At 42.6% G+C, this 19043-nt stretch overlaps 1 protein-coding gene across 1 annotated transcript in view; it reads right to left on the bottom strand.

Moving 5' to 3' along the window:
• Positions 1-18825, bottom strand: part of MACC1 (MET transcriptional regulator MACC1) — a 37422-nt gene extending 18597 nt beyond the window's left edge. The window contains exons 1-3 of the mRNA XM_026649415.1: positions 18784-18825; positions 6344-6456; positions 2533-4580 (exon numbers count right to left, since the gene is read on the bottom strand). Coding sequence (XP_026505200.1) covers positions 2533-4580; positions 6344-6446 — 2151 coding nt within the window. The 5' untranslated portion in view covers positions 6447-6456; positions 18784-18825. The remainder of the gene's footprint in view (positions 1-2532; positions 4581-6343; positions 6457-18783) is intronic.
• Positions 18826-19043: the final 218 nt, after the last annotated feature.

The following is a 19043-nucleotide window of genomic DNA, read 5'->3' as shown; positions in this document are numbered from 1 at the left end:
TTGACACAAATAATAATAGTGTTCATTGCTCGTTGCAAATTTCATACAGAATGATTATAGCTCTGGTTCTGAAGTCCTTACTCAGGCAAAACTCCAACTAAAAGCACTGGGAGTTTTGCCTATGTATGGATTTCAGGACTAACACTCAGATTACTAAATAAAGCACCATTATGAATTTGGCACTTTACTGCTTTAATGTTCCTGCTTCTATAAATAACTTTGTATGTTCCTTGTTGCATTGCATGGCGTAGGGAAGGGGAATCTCACAAGTTACATATAAAGGACCAAGTCCTGAATCCCCAGACCAAAGTACAAAAAAATGAGGGGGTGGGGGCATGTAAACCTCCTTTTTCCTCCCACCTCAGAAAGCATCGACATAGCTGACCCAAAACTGCCACCTCACTCTCAGGCTTCGAGTAGCATCCAGCCCTTCTTCTCACAAGGTTTTCTGGACAGCTTATCAGCATATTAACAAAATAACTCGCCATATTGCTGCCCCTCCTGCTCACCTCGCCTATTAAATGCTCCTGTGCATTGCTGTGGAGACAGCTACAGCAGAACATTGTTCCATAGGGAGCTAGTGGTTGGTCCATCCCTCTTTCCCCTGACCGCTGCTCAGACTTCTCTCTTCCCCACATAGCCGAACTGACAGTGTTACCACAGTTTTGTGCCCTCTTTGCCAGATGGGAGTCATAGGTTTTTTCCAGAGTTCCTAAATCCATCATATTAGATTTAGGAGATTCTAAGTTGTGCTACGCTGATGCATATCCAGAGTAAACTCCCCTGAAGTCAGTACAATGGAAAGCAGAGTTTGGCCCAGTATGCCTAATCTGCATACTTTTTGGCTAGCTGGATAGGTCTAACATATTGCTCAAAATACAAATGCAATTTTTACATATGCTCCATTGAGCAGCAGTGGACCCGGTCTGTTGAAGAACTGGGATTCATCTCATTTTAAACGTTAAAAAGACGTTCCCATAAGTGGCATGGGTGATTTTATATCTGTAACTGTAGCTTTTATAAAGGCAGCAAGCCAAATTGGCATTTCAGAGCTGGAAATCGTACACCATTCACAGATACGATATCTCCTTAGTCCTCTGATGTTTTTTCCTGGCCCCTGTATACATTCCCTGTTTTATAATGAGGTCTTCACACAGCTCTGTCTCCATTTGCTAGGTTGGCTAGTTTCCCCTTTAACTCGTTTTGAATAAAGAGAAACATAAATGAACCCAACTCATTTTTATATCACCTCCTGGAACGTTAAGAACTTTACTCAGTTTGCAAGTGGCCGCTGCTGCCATCGCCTTTGGGCAGTGTATTTATTGAGGCCCTTTGGAATGCTGACTTTTCAAAGGGAATGGATTAGTTATGTCACATAGCACTCTCAGTGTGTCTGCAATACGGGAGTGGCTAAGGGTATGTCTACATTGCAATTAAACACCCCGGCTGGCCCATGTTAGCTGACTCAGACTTGCAGGGTTCAGGCTATGGAGCTGTTTAATTACAGGGTAGACATTCGTGCTCAGGCTGAAGCTGGGACCCTGCAAAGGGGGAAGGCTTAATAGAAAAGCCTCAGCTGTGAATTCATCAGAGAGCCATTATTATAACAAATATAAAACTTGGCTCTCTGCCATTCCTAAATAAGCCTTGTCTGCTTATCAGTCTAAGGGCCCCAGGCAGTACCCTCAACTCCACTTTTTCTTGACTTAACGGAAACATTGTTGTATATGTGCACATTTTCAGATGTAGGTTACATGAGGATTTTAAGGTTTGTAATTCAACCATTCACCTGAAAGGCTGAAGTACAGCAGTTCTTGAAGAAAAATATCACTGAATCCAGTAAGACTTGTTCAGCAAATTGCAAGTCTTCCTCATGAAAATCTGAACTTCTAAAAATAATTGTAATGACTTAATTGCCTTTCTTTAAGCAGCAACAACATGGATTATCAAGATGCAAAACATGGGTAGCTTTATACAGAAAATCAAATCTTCTGTAAATATACCATGCTTTCCTTGCCTTAAAAATATAAAAGGATTCTAAGCAGCTAGTTTATGATAGATTTAGGTTTGTAAAGAGATATAGAGCTTTCACTTGTAGGTCACTGGTTCAAATCCAGACTGGACTGATAGTTTAAAAAGTTCCAATATAGCAGTGTTTATAAAACACTTTTGTGATGGAAAGTGTGGGTTTTAAGGGTATTTTTTTTTCATAAAAAGTCATAGTTTCTGTCATCCCAGCCAGCTCGCTACTGAGCATTACTCTAATTTTTACAAATTTGACCATATATGGGCTGGATCAATTAACATAAATTTATGTGGTTTGTATTGAATATTGTATTAATTTATGTCGACTATCTGCTCAAATTTTTTAACTAGGGTGCTTACAGTTTTCAGTTACTGTATTCATATTTGCAAAGATTCATAATACAGTACTACTGTAGTATCATATTTCATTACTTAAAATCATTACTGGTAAACAGTACTCATTTACTATCCATACAAAACAGATGAGTCCACTTGAGCAGTACTTACAACAATGAGCTCATAAAGAAACTGCCTTCTGGGTCTGTTAGCATGGCAATCTTCCTTCAATTTCTTCACCACATACGCGACTCTTTCTGATTCTTTATCTGCTGGTACCTCACTGAAATCATCCAATGACATATGTGAATATCCTAGCACATCAGCCAAAGCTTTCCAGTTGTAAACTCTCTCCGATACCGTGGATAGGACTAAGGAATAGATATATGTCAATTTCTTAAAAGGCAGTGCAATTTGTTCCAGAAGATTCCTGGTTGGCAGCACGCTATCAGTGATATCTATAGCTTGTTCTTTTAAAATCACTTTTACGTTTTTACAGTGCACTAGACCAATCTTTCTTCGAAGAACTCCCACATACCATTCTTTAACTTTAGTTTGTCCAATGGCTTTCACTTTATCTTCACCAAGAAATGCTATTGTGTCCCCTTTAAAATATTCTAGTAAATAGTCAATCTTATTTTGACGAAACACAGTTTTCAAGGCCACTCCGTAGCTAGTAATATTTAAAGTCTTATCTTGAAACTTGGGGTATTTAACTGTTGGTGTCAATAAAAAAGGAGCAGATTTGATCTCTTTGCGTTTCTGTAAACGGTTTGGCTTACTAGCCATCCCAGTTAACTTTGGAGCTGGATCAGGAGTTGTAATAGGGAACTGGGTCACTAGATTGTTGTTTGGGACTTTAATCTGAACTAGGAATGTGAATAAATGCATTTCCCCAGTTCCCAGTACAGAAAATGGAAACTGCTGGTGGACAACTTCACCTGCTTTCAACTGCCCTTCTTTAATTTCTTTGCTTTGATCTTCCACCTTCACTTCAAAATCAGGATCACAGGATATCAAAGAAACACTTAGATCTTGTGGCTTATCAAGTGAAAATGTATGCTTTCCCCACAGATTAAACACCACTGGTGGCATGCTCTTTCCACCCTTTTTAATGTCACAAACTGTGAGTTTTTCTGGAATGTAGTTATGACCAAAGACTGTAAAAACAGCAGTGAAAGAAGGATGAATATGTTTGGGCCCATAAATTCCAATGGAGAGGTTTCTGTGGATGTATTCCCAAACAGATGTAGCCAGAGACTGAATTGGGTTCGCTTGTACTGTAACCACTATGTACATCACATGACTTAGGTCTGTCAACTTCACTTGTATGGTATCTTTGTAAATGTAGCAGTTGTGTAGCTTTTCAAAAGGACCTTCTTTGTTGAGACTATAAAAACCCATAATTTCAGTCATAACTTGACTGAAAGGATCCTTCTTCACTTCAGCTGCAATTTTCATTTCTAGTAAAATGGCTTCCATTGTGTTGAGGTTACTTAAAGTAAGTTCTATCAATGGGCTCACAGTGCTTGAAAGATCATGATTAAGTGATGGGGGAGGGTTCAGAATAGCCCTTAAACCAACCTCTTGGAATTCCCCAGGTGATACATGACCCTCAGGGATGTGAACAGTGATATCCGAGTCAGGTAGCTGCACTGAACCCCCTTCATGATTCAGTTTACAAACTATATGAGTGTCTGTAGGTTGTGTTTGAGCCCATCCTGGACTATGACTCATCACATCCAAATCTAGACAAGATCGGGCCAGCTGTCGATGACTCAACCAAGCCATCTTGTAGGCTTCACGGTCATTTTGAAGCCATTCCATGTCTGCAGCTAAAATCTGGTCAGAGGGTGCTGTGTTGTCAGGATCAAATCTTTTGGCATCTACAATGTCCAAAAGCTCAGAGGCACTCTTAGATCTCCCAGATTTCCCTGCTGAAGCCTTTCTTAGAAGATGATCAATATCTAGCTCATCACCTGATGAAGCAAAAGAATCCCTGTTGCTTGAAACTCTGGAGAACAGATAGGGGTCTTCTTTTAAGATAGAAATGTGTTTATTGTTCTTGTCACTGTTACTTAACTGAGCTACATCATATACAAATGGGTTGGATGCTGACAGTTCATTCCGGAAAGGATTAGTCTTGGAAACAGTCTGAGCATGTTGGTTGAACACCTCAGGCCAGTCAATGATTGACTCCAATTTATTCTCTTCATCATCTGTTTAAAAAAAAAGTGAGATAATTATTCCTATCCATACCCAAACCCTATTTATTGGACAAAATGGGCCAAATTCATCTCTGCAGTAAACCTATTGATGTAGTTACAGTACACTAGGGCTAAATTTATCCCAAGTTAAAATGTGTATAGCTTGTAAGTCATGTAGGGTCAGTTTATACCTTCATATTGCTTTTAAGGTTTTAAACATAACCAACAGAGTGTCAATAACGTGTTAGTATTTAAATTAGGATTAAAGAAGCAATATTAACCAAAAAGCACCAATAAATTAGTCCTTATAATAGGGCCTGATATTGCAAGGTGTGGAGTATCTGCAGCTCACTGCTGAGCACCTGCAATTCCCAGTAGTATTAATGGGAGTTGAGGACGCTGAGCTGCATCAAGAGCAGATCCTTAGACTGTGTATTCTAATGAATGTCGTCCACTAGGAAAGACCATTGGCATTTTTTGCCTAGTGGCTTGCTGTGTGCAGAAATACAGTGGCTGACGCTTACATTTTGGAAATTACCATATACACATGGTAGAAAAGAGCATACAACATTCAGGATTCTCTCTCTTCCTACACCTTAGAATACACCTTAAACATGCTATTGTTAATTTCATTTGGTTTCAGTCTCAGAAGAATTTGTTGATATTTTCACTGTAACAATTCATAACTCTCACCAGTATAGATTCAACTACTCATTTTAAATTTGGAATCAACTAAAGAGTGAATTTTTCATTTGATTATTTGTAGAGTGAAAAGGAGTAAAAAGTAAAAAAACTTTGTTTCCTATATAGACAATATTTAAATACCCTTTTAGATTGAAATATGTATTGCTAGCAATAAAATCTATTTTACTATATCAATTTGTTATGGATGTGGGGGGACCCTTTTGTGTAGAGCTCATATAAAACCAAAATCCAAATGACTAAATGTGCATGATGACAGCATATGCTGATTAAAGACTCCATTGCATGAGATGCTAATCACTCCTTGCAAGGAACTGGCTGAGTGATTTCAACTCCCATTGCCTTATACAGGTTTTCTGCATGCAGAGAATAATATAAATAACAGCAGTGAAAGAGATTCTTCCTCCTTCCCATACACAGCCTGCCAGTAAAGCTCCTTTATCTTTATTTAAAAACCAATGAAAGCAGCAGCTCAGCCTGGTTTTATTTGTCTCTTTCAGCACACCCATGCCCCTCCCTTAATGTTGTCCCTCCCTATAGGTTACTGTTCCATCCCTAAGGTTACTGTAATTCTTGCAAATTGCCAGCTTCACTCAGCATAGGAGAGGAGTGGGGTAGGGTGATATGGAGCCGATTACAGCTTCCTGATTCTCAGGATGAGCTCTGGCCCTAGTAGTACTTACAGCTGCTTCTGGACAAATATCAAAGTGGTACCACTGATGTAAGATCCTTAATAGATCCTATACTCCCTTTCTCTCTCCCCTGACATGCCCCCTATAATGATGGCAGTAACGCAGACCTAGATCTGGTACAATAATACCCAGCAGAGTTTCCCCTATACCAAGGGAGTATTCTGCTAGGCATTGGAATTAGAATATGGCCCATTACGCTGCCTGAGTCGTGCAAAGGAAACATAATACAAATGAGAAGCTGTCCTCTTGTATTTAAGGCAACATACTTATGAGCAGAGTAGTTCTTGCTTGGATATTGATGCCAATGGGAGTTTTGCCTGAGTAGAGACTTGCAGGTGTGTTGGCCCTTTGTAATGAATATTAACAGACCTGGCAACTCACAGCTTGTTGAAGGTTTTCTCTTGTCCAAGTCAATCACAGTTCCTTCAGATCTACTCCGTGCTATCTCTCTAGTGTGAGAGGAAGCTGTTCTGCTAGCAGACATTTTTTTCCTCCTAGGAAATAATAGGATATGTTAGTGAGTGTACAATTTGACAAAGGGGAAGCTACTGAAGAATACTTGAGCACCAATCCTGCAATGTGACACATGTGGGCAGACCCTGAGGTTTCCTCTTGGGTGCAGGGGTCTTCCCATGTGCGTCACATTGCAGGATTGGAGCCTCAATATGTAAATTAAAAGTAAAAACACTATATTAAGGCCCCAATCCAGTAAAGCAGTTATGTCCATAGGTCATGTGTGTGCTTTGCTGAATTGGGGCTGATTGCCACACACAAAAAATCCAATAACTTCAACTTACTGTCTCTCTAAGGAAAAATATTTTAAAAATAAGCCTTTTATTGTTTGCATAACCATCCCAATCCCTGTTTGGAGATAGGATTGAATAGAAAAATATTAAAAATGAAAATCCACATCTGTCCATTCCCCTGCCAGTTTCAGATAACCAACTTCTGCCTGCTTGTGCTCAGCTGTTCTTTTTATGCATTTCTTTGGAGTGGACATCAGATCAGATTCTCCTCTTAGTCAACACAAATGTAAATCAGGAGCAAACTCCTGTCACTGGGTGTCTGGCCCCTGTAAATGAAGCAGGTCCAGCTCCCCTGTTCCAGAACAGGTGCTCCCAGTCTGGCCAGTTAAGAGGCAGGCAGCACCTGGGACTATAAAGAATCAGGGAGAAGCTGAGAGGAGGGAGACCCAATGAGTCAGAATTACCTGAGTCAGTCAGGAAAAGGGACAGGTGAGTGTTGCCTGGTTCAGTCAGAAAAGGCAGGAGAAAGCTGTCTGGGAGTAAGAGATCAGCAGGGGAGAGCTGCCATTGACCAGGAGACTCTAGGAGGGGAAAGGCAGATGAGCAGCAAGAGGAGTTTGCTTTACTGGCTGATTTCCCCAAGCCAGAGAACCAAGGCTGGAGGGCTGAAGGTTAGAGAGCAACAGAGGGAGTTGTCTACTGACATCTCTGACAGAGAGGGTTGTGAAGGCAGGGGAGCAGCGGAGAGGCTTACCTGCTGATGTCTCCATGCTGGAGAGCTGGTGCCAGAGAGTCAGAGAGGGCTAATGGACCAGGGGAGTGAGGGATGCTACCCCAGCAGAGAGGCTGGGTGTACATGTGTGGGGAGAGTGGGAATGCACTCCAGCAGGAAGGGCTGGGGTGGCTGTCCTGGCAAAAGAACAGCAGAGGACTGTCCAACTGCCAGGTGTGGCAGAAGACACCAGAGTCTGGCATGTGGGGCATTGAGGAAACTAGATGTCCTAGGATTTTGAGGACAACATGCACAGTGGGTGATAAATGGACTATACTTTGGGGACATGTGTTGTGGAATATTTGTAATAAGCCAGACCAGGAGAAGTATTACTGAGGCAAGAGAACCTGGCATAGAGTTACTGGGAAGTCAGAAGGAGGGAAGCTGAGGCAGACACGCCTGTTCTGCCACAGGAAGGTGCTCTGGGTGGGGCCACTCTGACAACTCCGTTATAGTCAATGGACATATCCTGACCTAATACCAGTACAAGATTCAGGTACCCCCTCTTCTTTACACTGGTTGTGATAGCTCTGCTCCTTCTCTGATGCCATCTGAGTGCTCAGTATTAGCAATCTGCCGTGGCAGGTCAAAGTAACCAGATAAACTTTAACCAGATGAATGAGGCAAGCAAGATATGCATTAAAGAGCTAATCCCACCCCTCTTATGCAGCCAGGGGATTCTGCTTTCTGGGGAGTCAGTCCCCTGCTGCATTGTGTGTCCACATGGGCTTACTGTGGTTTTGAGAGCTGGGGGGGCGGGGAAAGAAGGAATATGTAGTACCTGCAGTGCTCAAAGGACTAGAGAGGAGAGCTGTAAGATGTAGTGTTTCCTGGGTGCTGGGGGTTGCAGGGTAGACTGGGGTATCTTGCTACATCTTTAAAAGGAACAGCAAATGCAGTCCTGTCGATATTTACCATGAGGTGGGGGAGCTAGAAATATGAAGGGGAATCTCAGCTTTCAGTTAAATCAGCATAAGTTCTATCCCTTTTCCTTCTGGAGAGAAGCCTGGAGACATACACACAGTGCTACAGCTGAAAAAAAAAATAGCAGCTGGGCTCCACAGCAGCAATAGGAGGCTGGGGGGAAATTAACAATCCCCCCCCACAGATACACCACATACCCTAGAGACTCATTTACATAGAAAGTCTGTAACTCTAAGGATCACCTTGCTAACCCTCCCCAAATCCTCCGGCTGGTTCTGTGTGTAGTGGGATGATGATGATGGTGATGGACATGAGCCAGTTAAGTTTAAGGCAGTGGCAAGACTGGTTCTCCGGGCCTATCTCAAAATATTAAAGCCAGCTCTGCTTCGGGGGCTGATGAACTATAGGCTCCCCCTCATGCAGGAGCAAGAGTGACAACTAAACAGCTCTTCTTCCACCACTCCCCCACATCTGCACAGACAAGATGTGTTGTGTTTGCTTTTTGCTGTAGCTACTAGAAAGTGGGAGCCTTGCATGTCTGGGTGTTTGGCTATGAAACTGCAAATAACAAATTAATTGAAAGTGATGCTAGGGGAGATATTGGCACGGCCTTGACTCAGTTTACACTTCATTTTGTGATGCAACATACTATGGTAAAATACAGATGGCTTCATCACAAGCTCAGAGCATTATTTTTGTTTTTAACCAGCAGTTACCACAAGCTGTAGGTGACAATCTGTTCCCACGCTGACGTCTGCAGAGGCAATGAAGCATTGCTGATGTTCAGGTTTGCCTGTCATCTGAACAGCAGCCCCACAGTCAATGGGCTGGATAGACTTTCAGATTCCTCTGCCCCTTATCTGAAATCAAAACTACAAGATACATTTGGGGTCTGACTCGCCTCCATTTTAACTTGTCATCCGCTGATGTATCTCCATTGACTTCAATGGATCTATTCCTGATTTACACTGCTATGTGATGAGAATCAGGCTCTTAGTCTATAAAAGGAGTTAGATCTGCTTGTCTCTTGTTAGCTCCATTATATCTATTTGAGATTAGGGCACTGGCTACATTAATATAAGAATCATCTTAAATAACTGTGCTGCCTGACTACATTTGATATGAATATTCAGTGGTGTTAAGAAAGGACGGGGTGGGGAGGGGATTAAACTAGTCTGAGGTTTGCCAAAAACTCTGTTCTAGACTTAGGGACTATTGACAGTGTTAAATCTCTTTCTGAAATCATCAGGGTTATGAACAAGTGCTTTATAACCCAGGAGTCTTAGCTTTCCAAAGTTATAAAGCATTTATTTCTAGTCCTGAGAGGCTGTTGAAATACTGAACCTTAAACTCACAGTTCTCAATACCCTCATGTGTTTTTGTTTTTTTTCCCCTTTCTCCTCCACCTGAATTCCAACATGAGTTTCATTAGTGTCTTCTATATCAAGAATTGCTAAGACCAGAAATCTTAAACGTTGAGCTTGGAATCCCAGTTTTCAGAAGGTATAAAATGTTAATCTCCAACTCTAGCAGTTAATGAGAGCTGCTATTAAAATCTTGCCAGAATTGAAGTGCAAACTAAAAGCCATCTTCTAATCTGAATGCTGTGATTTCAAGGTCTGATATACCATGACCCGCCAATGCTAGAAACACTTTGGACAATAGAAAAGCTTCCAGAGGTGAGAGAGTGTATAGATTTGTCAATGTGTATTAATTTTTGTTGTACAATATCTGTGCCCCAAAATGTTCTAACAACGTAAAATACTTTAAATTCATAATTTTGTTAGCTCCAGGGCTTATTCACTAAGGGGCCAGATTGTCAATATCTTACACAGGTGAGTAACTATTCATGAGTACTTCTTGAATAAGGGCTTCACAAGCTAACTCAAAATAAGCAGCACAGAAAAACTACAAGCAACTACAGACAGTGCAATGTTTAGGAGTATTAGCGTATTTATGCATTCATTTACATATGCAAATATAAATTGGTCTAAAAGTACTTGGTCTATCGTACAGAAATAAAAATCAGTATTAAACATTTCAGCCTTAGCTGTGAGTTACTTATCTCTAAGTTGACAGAATTGCCAAAGTCCAAATACAAGTTTAAGAGCCAAATAAATGAAGAGCAAGACACAACATCACAAATCAGACAGATGCACAGTGGCTAATTGCTGTAAATTCCACACATCCTAAAACAAAAGCTTGGGGAGATGATGCACAGTGGGAGTATGTTGACATCATGGATCTGACAATAGTATCACATACAGACTGTTTATAACGCTAGTAAAAACTGCAAATGGAACAAACCATTCCCTAAAGATTCCCTTTGGGATCTTCTTAAAATAGCCATGTGATGCCTTCATTACTCACGACTAGACTAGTATGAAGACTGTAAAAACAGATATTCAGAAGGAAAGACTCCTTTCAAAAGTAAGGAGCTATATTGAGGTCTCTATAAAGAGCTCACTGCGATAACGCACTGAGACAGTCCTGTGATTTAAGCATGTTATTTGTCATCAGCAGGGTGGTGAGGAGAGAGAGAGAGAGAGAGAGAGAGAGATGAGACCATGCAGGAATGAATGCTGAGTGAGGGAGCCAGAGGAGAGAGAAACATACCATGCTGGAGTAGAGGGAGCGGGAGGGGAAGGGGCTGACATCCCGCTGTATAGAATAGGTCATGTGTAGCAAGCAATCAGAGCTAAGCATTTCACTGTAGATACAAAGTGAAACATAAAGTGACAAACATTTAATGGTGCAGAGAACTATTTGTGTCGGCACATGTTGTGTACTGAGCAGGAACTCAAATGTGGAGGTTGGGGTGAGATTAACCATGCAAGTGATTGGTGAGAGAACCTGAGAGATAGCCAGGGGAAATGGTTCTGTACTGTATGAAGGCAAAAGACACATTGGTAGGTGATACCTTACTGTTAGAGCTAAAAGTGTATCACCTGACTCATAAGAGACTTGAATCAGGAGCTGGCAGAGCTTCCAAAAGTCTTGCCATAGTAACAGCTGAGAGAAGGAAAAAATGCATTAAAGGAAGAGAGAATATTCCCAAAGTAAAAAGTTCATGAAATTCTAGAGAACTCAGAAAGAGGTAGCTTGTTCAGCACATGGTGTTTTGCAAGATGTTCTGCTTCTACAACTCTTTGAATCCTTTTAAACTAAATGGTGAGTTCTTCAGAATTATTGCTACCAAAGACATGTCCTGCCAGGGTTAAAATACTGGTGATAAAGGAAAAATAGCTCCCCCCATCACTGACTCTGCATATAAAACGACACAGAGAACGTTCACTTGAGAAGCCCCATAGTGTAATTGAGAGTCACAATCGATATCTTAAAAATCGACATTCTAGAACAGCAAGATACTAGAATCCTGCTATTTATTCAAACTTAACTCTGTTTGGCCTTCTTTCAAAAGCAGATTGGGTTACAGCAACACTTTCCTGTAGTAACTCTTTCCAGAACATTACACCATGTATCAGCATGTTGCTCTATCTCGCCACCATTCTAAAAGATCCATGACCTTTTTAATAGGGGGAGGGTCTGGGCATGTGCAGGGACATGACAAGCAACCAAAGATTACAGAGACGGGGCTGACTCACTTCAGTCATCACCTAGTGGTGAATGAAGGCCTGGCTATCAAACCTCCTTGATAAGCTTCTAATTACTTCTGGGAATGACAGTGCTCATGGGCAGCCCCAGGCATTAGGTCTATCCACCGAGATGTAAATGTAATGGCTTCAGACTGGCTATATATGTTGTGTATTGATTTCTCTTAATGCTTAACTTGTATCATATATAGAAGAGAAGAAATCCAAAGAGTACTCTACTGGTCCTGGAAGTCAACATGCTTCTTCAGCAGCTATGGGATTGCTTGACAGCACAGCTCTGTCTTCACAAATCAAGCACAGGTCCAAACTAAACATTGGTTGCAATAATGTGTCACTTCTAGTGTTCCAGGACAGAGATACCAGGGAACACAGTAACTCACATGGAATCCAGCTAATTGCTGTGCACATACTGTAAGATTTTAAGTATCAGAGGGGTAGCTATGTTAGTCTGGATCTTGTAGTAAAGCAGTTTCTCCTCCCTTGGTGTTCACACCTAAACTGCTAGAAGAGGGTCTCATCCTCCCTGATTGAACTAACCTCATTATCTCTAGACTGATTCTTGCCTGCATATTTATACCTGCCTCTGGAAATTTCCACTACATGTGTCTGATGAAGTGGGTATTCACCCACGAAAGCTTATGCTCCAATACGTCTGTTAGTCTATAAGGTGCCACAGGACTCTTTGTAAGATTTTAATGTATTAACCCTTTCACTACTTAACTAAATCATAATGCTATATCTAACACCATGGACATAACATCACAGACAAACAGCAAACAAAACTGTTCAGTTAGAGAGGTGAAGATTATATCATCTACTTCCCCAGCCTGGTGCACAGGACAAAGTTTAGGCTTTTGGTATTAGGGAGATACTGCCTCTTTACTTTTCCTCTCCATTTTGAGCAGAGGAAGAGGTGGCTTTGAATGTGAGGGTATAGTGATTTGAATTCCACATTTCCCCATCCCATCAATCCTACACAGCACCTACAGCTACTGCTCCCTACCTCAATAGCTACCACCAGATCCAACAATGGAAAAACATATTAGCTTGATATTCCTACATTAACTATTTCACAGATGGCTATCTGAAGTTGAGATTTCTGATGGTAATGTATTGTCTCATTGGGAATAATGGGGCAATTCACACTTCTATCAGAGCTAGCATTTTAGGCTTTCAGCAGATGCAGGAAATATCTCTGTATCAGTTCCACTGCTTAGCATTTAGAAGAATGTCTTCCTAAACTTAGGGGCTAGAGACTTAATTTATGTTAAATGAAAGCTTAGATTCTGGAACACAGCTATGCAGCAACCTAAAAAAAATGTGGTTAATTGTCAATATTGCTTGGGGGGGGGAAGGGCTTGGATAAAATGTTGAGGTGCACTTTTTTCTCAATCATGTAAAAAATAACCTACATTGACATTCACATTGCATAGCAGGGTGAGTGAAGAACTGTATCCCTGCTATTTAGAGCCAATTAACAGGTAAATTAAAGTGGCTGGAATAGTTGTTTCCTTTTTTTTAATTAGCAGAATAGCAAACACCACAAGTTTATCACTGATGCTCCCAGAATGCCATTTACTGAACATCACCAAAACAGCCTGAAATCGTTGAAAATAGACACGAACCAAGGTGTGATTCTCCTTGGCTTGTATGTGAGCCTTCCTCATAAGATTCAACAGGAGGCATAACAAGCCTCACTGTGTTTTAGATGGGTAGATGAGTCTTCTTCTCTTAGTGAGAATTGCCCCCCTTCCCCATAACCAAACCAAGCAAACTTCTACCCACCGAGATCCCGTTCCTATAAGGAAAGTTAGCCTTCGGATTTGGGGAAAGCTCAGAGACATGATTCTGTGGGTCACCCCCTCACATTTAAGATTCATTTTACGTAAGAGGGGGTGCTGCGATGCTGTAGTGAAGTGCTCAGATACTGTTGTGACGTGCTGTAGACAAATGTAAAGAGACAGACCTCTGCTGCCTTGTGCAAGAGAAGTGGAATCCTGGTGCTTGTCCTAAGGTCCCTGAACATGAAAAACAAACGTATCCACAGGATAATTCTCCAAACAAGCTGGAGGAATGGAGGCTGCGAGGATCTCAGCCAATGGAGGGTTTCGTGTGAATTCTAGTCAATGTTAGCAATCGTGTGGAAGTGTTAACTGCTTGGCACAGTACCCCTGAGAGGCAGGTAAGTATTGTTCCCATTTTAAAGATGGGGAAACATAGGTAGAAAGGTTAAATAAATAGACTAAAGCCACAAAGGGAGTCAGGATTAGAGTGCAGGAGTCCATTCCTATGTTACTCACTTAGTCCACTAGCCCACACTGATTCTCACAACTGTAAGCTGTACCCTGAGGCCATATTAGCTGCTCAGGAGAGAGGCTAGTTCACCTGCAAGCAACCAGTGGATAGGGAGCCTGAGGCAGCCCTAGTGCCATCAGCTCAGCTTGGACAGTACCACCCTTCCCAACTGTGAATTGATCCGCACTCTTCCCAGAAAGAGACTCATGCTGGTGCCAAAGGCTAGCCCTGGATGGCTCTCAGTGGGTCTGTGGTCTTAAAAGAAAAAATAGTGACACAATATCAGCAGTAGCGACTGATGCCCTCAAGGCTGACGTTTCAAAGAAAAGAGCTAGAGGCTTTTTTTAAAAAACTGAAAGATGAGATTATCCTCTATATTTATAGGTCCCCAAAATCAAGAGGGAAGCTATGACGATAGGCTTCCTGTATCCCACAGGCTGGATTTTGGCAGGAGAAACTATACAATTCCCTATCACTCATCAATTCGCCTGGTGTGATTTACAAAAGCCCCCAAAGGGTAAGACGATAACATTTTCCAAAGACAAACTTGGGTTGAGCAGTAAGCTAGACCTTCACAGGGGATTGACATTTATGCACGCCACTGAGCTGCATGATCATAAACATAATTACCTTTGTAATTTAACTGCTCATATCAGACCAAAAAATCGTGACTATTTCAACATTAAAACATTCCTGCCAGCCCAGTGATGCACGAATAGCAATCATCTTAAAGAATTACACTTCCCATGTGTCATTGCCAGGACAGCACTTGGAGTGGCGGAGAAGGTGACACGGAATTCATTTCTATACACAGGGCACTGCTTCAGTCACGCACTGCCCATTTCAGGCAATTTTAATTTAAAACACTAAAGATAATGCAACTTAGTGCACTTTTAGAGCTGGGTTTTAACCCTTGCATTACTACTATGATTTGTATACATCTTTATTAAAGTTGGATGCATTGCACACTTGTGCAGCATGCCATGCTACCATACAGCTGCCACAGCCAAGGGTTGGGCCTAAAGTGCAATAGTTTTCATGATGGGACATAGCCTTGAGCTTTCCAGCATGGTGGATACCAGACATGCCACAGAACTGACATATCAGCTGTCAAGTAGAGAGATGGTAGCCTGATGTAGGAAGATATTGCAGCTATGCACACCTGACACACACAGACATATAATGCAGTGTAAATCTGGAGCAAATCCACCCCTGGTGTAATGCCATGTGGTTAGGAACGTGATAGGTCTCAACCATGCTTTTTTCACCTGATTGTGCACTGGTGGCATCTCAGGCTTGCTAAAGGGAGGGACAGGACAAGCAGTCAGGGTAATTGGCTGCTCCTCCGGTGTGATTGCTCAGGAAAGAACAGCAGGACTCACATCTAGGTGACTGTGAATTCCTTCTGTCCCATGTGCCTCTGTACCAGATGAGGAATATTTCCCAGGAAGAAAGAGGACCAGTGAACTCTGAGGATGTGTAGTGCCCTGTACCTCAGTCTGGTGTTGGTCTTCTACTCAAATGCGGAGTTAAATCACTGGCTGGGACACAAGGATTAGGTCTGGCAGCTCTGAGGCTGTGTCAGTCAGGCTCCCAAGAGGCTGACACTGAATGAACAAGCCAAGACAAAATCACAGTTGAATGTGGGGAGGAAGAAAAATGTGCCCCAGGCAAGCACTCCTTCAATCTCTTCTGGAAAATCTGATGGACTGTGGGGAGGTGATACTTGAGAGGGCACATTTGTGGGAAGGAAGAACACCCAACATGCAATCACATGTCATCAGTCAAAAAATCATCTTCGACAGGAGTATAGTCCCCTTAAATATGGGAGGGGAATTCAAGCTTTTGGCACATAGAATCCTCTGGCCCTCACCTGATGTCAGTTTAAAGAGGTGATGCCCCTAATTGTAGAAGAAAACAATGTGGTATAATTCCTCAATGCAGCCATGTGATGTGTGTCACTATAATAGTACACTGAGTACTTGATGGACTCAGGGGAGAAGTCACAGTGCACATTATTGTATGTGACTGACAGTGATAGTATTTTCCAGGAAAGAATAATGGCTGTTTGTGTGTGTAGATCTGTTTCAGCTGAAGACCTTGTTTAATAGTCCTTTTCTCACTGATATTTTGGAAGTACAGACTCTGCACAGTATCAAAATGAGAACTCTTATCCCTGTAACACTTTTGGGGGTAAAACTGTACAAATCAAGCATTTTGTTTATTCCCCTGAATGTCAATTATACTGATGCCTGATGTTTGGTTGTGGCTTTTCTCTGATAATGAGACGTGGCTTCCTTTGGAAGATCTGCCTACATGTTGTTAATAAAAGGACTGATCGGTTATCCATTTGTTTTGCTACTAGAAAAATTAAACTTCACAAGTTAAAAGTCATTATTTTTATACACTTTGCTGAAAATGCAGTTGGGAAGGAGGGAAATAAAAAATGGAATTCTTAGTGGCAAAGCTAGGTGAGGAGGGAAAGCAAATGCAACTATCCATGTTATTTTTCTATAAACCAAAACCAGAGCCATCATTATACAGCAGCGTTTTCTTCGTGTAGCAATTATACAAGCTTTAGACAAGCAGAGATCTGCTTCTCTCTGTCAGACAGGATTCATGTTAAATAGCCAATTTCTCTCTTAATGAAGAGCATGTGAAATCTCTGAATCCTGCTTTTAACTACTTACTACCAGAAGCACTGCTCAAAACTTTGGTCTGTTCCTACTAAATTAAGGTGATGACTGGCTCTCTGCTTTTCATTAAAACACTGCTTTTTTAGCGCTGATTCACAGGAATAGGAATTACATTGGATCAGACCAGCAAGCCACCCAGTCACAGTGTTCTATCTCTTATCACAGCCAGTACCGAATATTTCAGTGGAAAGGCAAAAAATCATGCTGTGCCAATTAGGGACACACCTGCCCAAATGGAAAGTTTCTCCTTAAGCCTGTCTTTTAGTGGTAGTTTTATAGCCTGAGATACGAACGGCTCATAGCCCTTATTATATTTTTAAAATATCCTCCCTAATCCAACTGTGGATGTTCTCATTCTCCATATGAGAACCTCCAGTCCTGTTTTGAATCTTACTAAGACTTTGGCCTCAATGGTATCTAGCAGTAAGGAGTTCCATGCGGGTGCATTGTTTTGGTTTTCAAAAAATATATAGTACATTTTTTAGTGTTTCATTGACTGACCTCTTGTTCTAGCATGATGAAGAGAGGGAATTGGCAGCACCTGACTTATCTTCTCCATACCATTTATCATTCTGTACAACTCTTCATGTCCCATCTTATCTAATTTTATGCAGCAGTTATGAAGGGGCTATAATGGGGGAGCATTAAATGGGGGCAGCAATGGAGGGATATTCCTGGCACTACATCCCCAATTTCCCCCTTCCCTCACATCCCTGTCCTCTACCTACCCTCATTCCCCCCATATTCCTGCAGCCCAATGTCCTCATGAAGTGGAGATGGGGGTTATCTGTGCCCTCCAGTGAAACCACTTAGCACTGGGACCCAGTAACACCCCTTCCTCTGGATGATGTCTCACATTAAAGCTAGCAGTGCTGGTATGACAAGCAGGGCCGGCTCTGGCTTTTTGGCCGCCCCAAGCAAAAAAAATAAAATAAAAAACCTGCGGCGCAGCCGGAGCGCGGGGGCAGGGGGGAAGCGGGTGGGAGAGAGAGAGAAGGGGGCGGCCAGGGCTACAGCAGGGGCGCTGCCACACGGCCCCTCCCGCTGCGCCGCCTCCTGCCGCCTGCCACGAGGGCTCCGCTCCGGTCAGCGGGGAGGGAAGGAAGAGGACTGCCCTGCAGGGCACTCTTGTTCTCCGCAACACCGCCCCCTACAGGGCGGCCGGAGCGGAACAAGAACAAAACAAAAAAAAGCAGCCGTGCCGCCCTAGGATTGGGCGGAATGCCGCCTCCAACAATCTGCCGCCCCAAACACCAGCTTGCTCAGCTGGTGCCTGGAGCCGGCCCTGATGACAAGCCTCCTGTGGTTCATATGATGAGGTGCTTGGGGAAGCTGTCTGCATGACAGGTCTGGCTCTGTAGTGCCAGAAACAGCTTGAGTGACGTGCCTTCCCCCTCTTCAAGCCCTTGTTATGCCCCTGACTTTACTCATGATTGGCCCAGTCCACTCACCTTCCTGAGCACCCCCACTCCCACCCCATGCAGAGATCACTCTATTCCTAACAACCCTAGCCCCCCACATGCTGCTACACATCCCTACTGATGTCCTAACCCCATTCTTCCCCTGCTTCCCTGCTGCCAAATCTTCCTCCCTGGGCTCTATTGAGCCCCTCTAGTGAGTTCAGGAGGCTCTGGGAGAACAGAAGTAGCTGACAGAGCAGCAGTTGTTCAGCTGTGACACCTGCTGGCAACCACTGCATGCAGCAGCAGATCCCTGCCTGAGCAAGGAAGCTCCACCTCCCTCCTCCTTCCCAGCTTCTTTCGGTGTCACCAACCTGGGAGGAAGTTCTGGTTCTCTTTTTCCCCAGCCAATTCGTGTGCAGCCGGCTTTGGAGAAGTAAGGAGAGGCAGGGCCTCCAGGGTCCTTGTAACCTCCTTTCTTTCTTCCTTTTTTCACACACAGTGAAAGTAAGAGAGCAGTTGCATGCTGGAGGGGAGACAATACTGTGAGTGAGGAAGCAGACGGAACCAGTGAAGTGGTAGAGTGAGATGGATTTCACTCATTCATTTCACCCACACAGTAAAAAAAAAAAAT

Source organism: Terrapene carolina, unplaced genomic scaffold, assembly GCF_002925995.2.
Source record: "Terrapene carolina triunguis isolate 2854851 unplaced genomic scaffold, T_m_triunguis-2.0 Scaffold84, whole genome shotgun sequence".
NCBI classification, from domain to species: Eukaryota; Metazoa; Chordata; order Testudines; family Emydidae; genus Terrapene; species Terrapene triunguis.
This window is presented reverse-complemented; position numbering and strand designations above follow the sequence as displayed.